The 7155-nt window shown below is 52.2% G+C and overlaps 1 protein-coding gene across 1 annotated transcript in view; it reads left to right on the forward strand.

Annotated features, from left to right (window-relative positions):
• Window positions 1-7155, forward strand: part of LOC130586366 (plexin-A2-like) — a gene marked incomplete at its 3' end in the record, with an annotated part of 10288 nt that overhangs the window by 2124 nt on the left and 1009 nt on the right. Inside the window, exons 2-3 of the mRNA XM_057387152.1 lie at window positions 65-247; window positions 2675-2795. Coding sequence (XP_057243135.1) covers window positions 65-247; window positions 2675-2795 — 304 coding nt within the window. The remainder of the gene's footprint in view (window positions 1-64; window positions 248-2674; window positions 2796-7155) is intronic.

Genomic DNA, 7155 nt, shown 5'->3' on the forward strand with positions numbered 1-7155 from the left:
GAGTGCTGTGGGGCTGCCAGGGCTCCGTTTCACTCACAGCTTGCCCCAACCCTTGTCTTTCCAGCCAGTGCCCATCGATGACAACTTCTGCGGGCTGGACATCAACCAGCCCCTGGGGGGCTCGGTGCCCGTGGACGGGGTGACGCTCTTCACCTCCAGCCGCGACCGCATGACCTCGGTGGCTTCCTAYGTCTACAACGGCTACAGCGTGGTCTTCGTGGGCACCAAGTCGGGCAGGCTGAAGAAGGTGAGCTGCTGGTCGTGGCTGTGCAGAGCTGTGTTTATGTCTCTGGGGATGCTCTGGTGCGTCACTGCCGCTGTGTCTTATGGGTGTTGTGACACCAGGAGTGGAAGTCACAGGGTTTGGGTTTCACTGAGCCGGGTGTTGGTGAGGCAGAGCTCAGCCCTCAGTGCTGTCAGCACAGAGGGGCATTGCTGTGCTTGGAAGTTTTGGGAAAAGTGCAGTGGAAGCTGCTGCGGGGTGGTCCTGGAAAAGGACTCAAATGAGGTCTGAGGGAAATCTTGGGATGGTTTTGTTTCCCAGCAATCCTTCTGCAGCTGGTGCAGAAGACCACGAGCTACAAAGCCTTAGGAGTTGATGGTGGTGGCAGGATTTTGGTCATGGAGGGATGAGAATGGGTTAATGTGGCTGATTTTGGAGCCCAGCTCAGGGCAGAGCCCTGCTGATTCCCTCTGCCTTTCCCTCCTGTTTTCCCCCTGAGTGCTGGGTGATTGAGCAGTCCTGAGTCATTCTTCATCCTGCACATCACAAACCCTGAGGAGGGATCTGGTGGGGCTGAGCTGAGGGTCACAGAATGTTTTGGGTTGGWAGGAACATGGGTRAGGACACCTTCCACTAGCCCAGGTTGCTCCAARCCATGTCCAACCYRACCTTRAWTGACTTYTAGKCTTTTGAAACCCAGCTGGGATTTCCCCRCTTCTGAGTCACAAAATCACAGAATATTCTGAGCTGSAAGGGAACTCTCTGAGGAGCTCTGTATTTAAAATAAGCTTGGAAGCATCCTTGGGGTGTAAACAGGGGTGTGTGAGAGCTGSAGCTGCAGCTGGAGCCAGCTCAGCAGTGGGTCTGACCCAGCTCCAGCAAAATTCTACTCTGGCAAGCTGAGAACCTTCCAATTAACCTCAGCTCTAAACGACAGCGTCAGGTGAACTTGCTAAACACAGCCCCTGCTCCTTCTGCCAGGGAAAGAGTTAACAAATGTAATCAACAGCAGGCTGTTAATTTTTTGAGTCCTTAAGCAGCAGGGAATTTCTTCCTCATCTATCCAGGAAGATACAAGGACAGGCAGATACTGCACTTGAATGTCGGCATCATTTTAATTACATCAGCTCATTAATATTCATTCGGCACTTTACAAGTGCTGAGTAGTAGTAAATTAGGTGCCTCCCTGGTGCCTCTCGAGTGTCAGTGGGGCAATTTTGAGCGTGGGGGAGAGGGAGCTTGTAAAGCAGAGCCCTTCCCTTCCCTTCCCCGCTCCCGCGCCGTGGCACAGGGGAGAGCCGGGGTTTTTTTTTATTAAATGGAAGGAAAAGGAGCCCTGAGCACATCCCAAATTCCCGTGCCAGGCTCAGAGCCTGTAATGCGGCCTGGGGGTGCAACCTAAAAGGGGATCGAGCCCCAGGATTCATCCCTGGGGGGATCCAGCCCGGTTCTTGCTGTGTGCGGGTTTTTGGGGCACAGGGGAGGCTCCTCATTCAGAGGCAGCGAAAGCCAAGAGGCTGCGCCTGCACACGAGGTATTTACGGGCTTGTTCCATGAATTATGAAGGATTAGAGGAGCAGCAGTCCCTCCAGCAGGGTTTAATTCCTGGTGTTCGTCTACACCGAAYACTTTTTGATGCGAAGTTAATCTATTCGTGCGCCGCCGTCCAGGGGGAGGGCTGTGGAATCCTTCACCTGGAATCCTTCATCTGTTGGATGAAAATTGGCCCATCTCCGGAGTAAATTCCTTCCAGACATCCACCACAGTCRGGCTCTCGTGGCATCTGCCCTTATTTAACATCAGAGCAGCCGATGGGATCCATCCCCCTGTAATTAACTGGAACAATCACGGTCCCATCCTCCCCTGTGTGGGGCTGGGGACGCYGCTGCTCTCTCTCTCACCGTTCTGTCTGCACCTTTTTCCCTCGTTTGGCATGTTGGATCATCTTTTCCGTGGCCTGAGCGAGCCCAGGTGAGGCGTGGGAAGCAGCTCTGGCTGCAGAGGAGGCGAGACCYGGGGGATGTTAACAGCTTGTCTCCGGATTTTGTGCCCGTTCCAAGATAACCAGACATGTCTTGGAGTGCTCAGGATGCTCAGGACTGGTTCCTTATCTCTCCTTCCCCATCTGYGAAGTGCTGGTGGAAATGTTCAGCRYTTCTGTCAGTGCCAGGGATTTGYGGAGACGCCTTTTCCACCTGATCTCCTCGGTGTCCTCCTCCGTCTCAGATCTGCCCACACCATTGATGTCTGAAAGCTTTGTCACACCTATTCCCTCGCCCACAGCTGTTGATTTCCTTTGGAAACAAGCTCCTGCTAGGTCTGGGCTTTCAGGGAAGCCGTTTTTGTGTAGCTGGAGCAAAGTCAGGGCTCTGMAATCTTTCAAACTGTGCTCTCCCAGTGAGAATTCCTCACTGGAAATCCTGGTTTATGTCACCAATGTCCTCCTGCCAGCTCGTCACCTCGCTGCTCCTGCCACATTCCCAGCTCCTGCTGGTTCTGCTCCCCAGGAATTGTCCCAAAGTGGCTGGAAAGCAAATCCTGCTGGTGCTGCAGCCCCGTGGCTCAAGCCCAGGTACCTGGGATGAATTTCTCCCTCCTGCTCTCCTTAAACACCATCTCAGCCTCCTGGCTGTGAGAACAGGAGGAAAGAGGATCATGCTGAAGCCGTAACCACTCAGAACCGTGGATTCCTCCAATAAAACCATTTGCATCAAGCAAAATGAGATGGGACATTAATGCAACAGTTAACAGCAACCAAGTGCTGGGGGGAGATGTGTCAGCTTGCTTGTTCTGTTTATGGGCTTCATACAATTCTATCAATAGAATAGAATGCGTGATGCCTTTGATTTTGACACTAATCATTGCCATGAATTAAATTTGCAGCCATATAATTAGAACTGCTATTAATAGGGCCTCAAGCTAAGCACTGCTGTGCTAGTTGTCTTTTTTCCTGATGGAAAACGGCATCCACGGAACTCAGCTCATGTGGTTTGCCTGGGAGAKGCTGAGAATCCATGTGAAAATTGTGTTTTGGAGGGGCTCCTCTGGAAGGCAGAGTCATGGGAAGGGTTTGGCTCAGAGGTTTCCCTGGAATTGCCTGGAATTGTCCTAAAGTTCCCAATWGTTTKCTGCTCTTGGGATGCWCAGAGGATGCWCAGAGGATGCACACAGAKGCSTTAGAGGGAGAGAGGATTGCAGGGAGAACAGAGGAACCCTCAGTGCAGGGCTGTTACTGCCTGATTTCCATCCCATCTCCTCTTCCCTGTTCAAATCCTCCCGTTTATTCCTCTCCCTCCCCAGAGCCGTGTCAGCTCCGTGTCCCTGTGCACGCCTGGTTCCATCTCATCAGCCTGAGCTCAGAGCCTGGCGTGGCAGCRAGGCTCACCACTAAAAATCAATCTTGTATTTCATCCCGAGAGGTCTGCTTCTTATTAGGTCTAATAAATCAGTGAAGTGCCCTTCATTCAGCTTGTCAATGCAGGACATTGTTTGTGATCAAGAATAAATAAATGTCTCTTCTCCGTCTGCCASTCGCTGGCTAGGTATTATTTTTCCATCATGCTGTTTGTGCTGGCTGGAGGAAAAATGCAGTTCCTGCCGCCTTGAGTGCCTTCCCACGAGCTGGGAATGCTCCTGGGTGGCACGGGCGAGGGAAAAGCAGGAATGGTGACGAGCAGCTCAGTGGTGATAAGGATTTAATCTGTGTGCCTGGAGGTGCTGGAGGTGCTGCAGACAAGGGCCCAGTGTGGTTATTGCAGGTGCCCTGAGGTGAAGGATAAAGTGTGCCAAAGAAATCACCCCCAGTTCTCCTGGAAAAGCGGGTGTCACACGTTGTCCTGTCCATGAGGGCAGAGCTGGACGTGGCTCGAATCCATCCCAGAGTGCGAGGTCACTCCCAAAAAGCTGCTTGGGATCTGTCTGCAGGATTGCTCCAGGGAAATACCACTTCTGGGGCTGTTTTAATGATRAAAAACCCTTTCCTGTAACCTGCTGAATTCCTGAACTCTGTCCCTGCTCCCCACCTCCGCTTTTCCAAGGGATGATGAGTGACTGGATCGCGCCGCCRGAGGAAAGGAGAACTTTTAAGTGCGTTGTTACGTCTTGGGACGTGAGAGTTTTCTTCAGCTTGGCTGATTTAATTTGTTCCATTAGTGGGAATAAAAAGAGGTCTTTCACAATGAAATATATATGTCCGAACCTGTCCTCAAATGACTTCATTCGACGGATGGTTATCTCATCCCGGTAATTTATCCTTCGTTATCGCCCCCGCACGCGCRTTCCGTGGCACTTCAGGAAAAGCTCGGTTGCATCAGAGTGTGGAGAAGCCAAGAGGACACTGGGCTGTTATTGAACAGATGAAAATCATCCATTTGCAGGCGCATTCTGAAGTGTTTGACTGTTTTTAGCCATGGGKTGGGAGGTCAGGGGCTCTGCCGGTCCTGTGCTCAATCCATCACCCTCAGAGCGCAGATCCCCCCGTCCCAGCAGAGTGTGAGAGGGCAAATGGCTCTTGTTTGGCTGAAGAAGTTGTTTAATTGAAAGGCCTGAGGGAAAAAAAAAAAATCTCTGCTTTTTGCCCTAGGATGTGAAATAAGGGGGTTTTGTTTAGTTCTGTATTTGCTGCTGTGGTTGGAGGAGCTGGGATGCTTTTCTCCCTAAATGAGGATTTCCCAGCCTCAGAAAACAATTCCATTTTCTTTCCATCTGTGCTGTCAAACCTCAGAAAGGGGTCCCCAAAATGCCCCATGGTCCCTCACATTTGTTACTGCTCACAGCCAGAAGCTGCAGCCTCACTGATTGATTGGAATTTGTGCAAAGGGATTGGGGGAAGCGATGGAAGCCAGAGGAGAGCTCTGGGGTGAATTTGGGGCTGGAGATGGGGCAGAGCTGCCAAGGCCCTCCCTCCAAGGTTTCATGCCACCTCCTCATGGCATAAAATCGKCSTCCTCCTCCCCCAGCATCCCTTCCYGGGCTCTGCTGCCTGCCAGAGCAGGTCCAATCAGGAAAATGCCAGAAGTTGGCAGATATTTTGGTATCACTGCTGGAGAGCGGAGGGGCAGGTGTTCAGGAAACGCTGGGGATGTGAAATGGAGCCAGGTGAGCTCGGAGGMTGCTTTAATCTCATTTCTTGGCTCAGCAGAGGGGGATGACTCTGGGTTTTTACGCTGGTTCAGGCACCTTGAAAAATCAGCTGGGAATTCTGGAGGGCGGCGATTKCCTTTGGTTCAGCTCTGAAGGAAGGGGGGTCAAGGAGTGGCTGAGCAGCCCTGTCYRTGGAATCCATCCTGCCCTGRAAATCATGGAATGGTTTGGGTTGGAAAGGACCTTCCAYRGCCACCCCAYCMTGCARTGAGCAGAGACACCTCCAACCAAACCTTCAACCATCCAAAAGGGTTTTTATCTTGAACATATCTGGAGATAACCCATCCCCACACCTTCCCTCAGAGGTATTATCTCCTCCATGAGCATCAAGCGAGGCAGAAGTTATTCCTCCTCCGTTTCACGACGTTTTCATCAAGTTCAATAATGAGTTTCTACTTGAAATGATSTTGGGGAAAAAATATCACGAAATTCCAACCTCTTCTGGGAACTTCTGATAATTTTCCTGCTTTCCTTGGAGTGTGAAGCTGAAGGAGTTGCTGAGCTCTGGGTGATGTTGGGTTTGGGGGTGGGGCAGTGTCAGCCTCCTGCCTCTCCACACACGAGTCAAGAAGTTCATGCTTTCTTTACTATAAACATATTTTTCTGCAGGCTTTTAAAATCCTCAGAGGTCAAAATAACACAGGTTTTGGTCCATTTGTAAGATCTTAAATCCCTGGGTGGCAAGGAATACTGTGAGAAGACCGGGCTCTGTTGCTTCTCTAAATGCCTCCTCGAGGCAGAAAAAACAAATGTGGAAACCACAAATGTGCCGGGAGAGACGGGGGAATGTGCAGGGAATGTGCCACAGCCCCTGAGCTCCTGCTGCTGCTGCAAAAAGGTTGGGATTTCGGGACAAGCAGGGGTTGAGAGCCACGGGAAAGCAGCGCGGCAGTGGTTTGGGGTGGGGATGGCTGTGAGGTTTTTTTTTTTTTTCCCCGGGTGATGTCGGCTCTCACATTCGCTCCATCCCCGCTCAGTTTGCAGTCTGTTGTCACCCCGGGTGCCTTGTGCTGCCGGCTGGGGCAGGGGCAGGGTGAGTAGGGCTGGGAAATAGGGAAATAAATAGGGAAACAAATAGGGAAATAGGGAAATAAATAGGGAAATAGGGTGGGTTTAGGGCGGGTTTGGGGCGGCGGATCCATCGGCGCCGCATCCTCCCGGTGCTCACGGGCGGGCAGCAGGGTCCGTTCCTCCCGTCACCATGAACGGGTTCCGAGCCTCTCCCTGCATTTTCCGAGCCTCTTCCCATTCCTGGGAGCTGCTCGGATGGGCAGAACCCTGTCTGTGCCTCGAGGGGCTCTCTGCAGGCAGCGCAGCCTGCAAATAGCGGAGGGAGAGAATCCCTGCCTGGGTGAGGGATCCTGGGGGATTCTGCACCAGAATTCCCTGGAGCCTTGCAAGGGCCTTTCCTGGCTGCGACCCGGGCAAAAAAAACAACAAAACCCTAAACCCGAGCACTGGCCAAAGCTTTCATCGCCTTTGGTTTGCTCTGAGAGGAGGGAGAGGCCCCTGGTCCCTCCCAGCTCGTACCGGGAGCAGCGGGTGATGCTGGAGGAGCACACAGAGGGTTTACGGTTCTGATTCCTGGGACAGCAGCACGGGAAAGCTGCGATAATTAACGAGAGGCTTCGTCAGCAGCCCCGCACCTCGCGTTGCTCTCTCTYGCTCGGGTACACGGCTCTGCATCAAACACATCCGTGTACATGAAAGAGATGAGGGTTTAAAATGAATGTACGCATCATACAGCCCCGCTCCCGTACAGCACGGGAAGGGTTTTTTTGCTTCTTTTT

This window comes from Malurus melanocephalus, unplaced genomic scaffold (genome assembly GCF_030028575.1).
Source record: "Malurus melanocephalus ecotype Western Australia unplaced genomic scaffold, MMel_1.1 scaffold_1148, whole genome shotgun sequence".
Taxonomy (NCBI): domain Eukaryota; kingdom Metazoa; phylum Chordata; class Aves; order Passeriformes; family Maluridae; genus Malurus; species Malurus melanocephalus.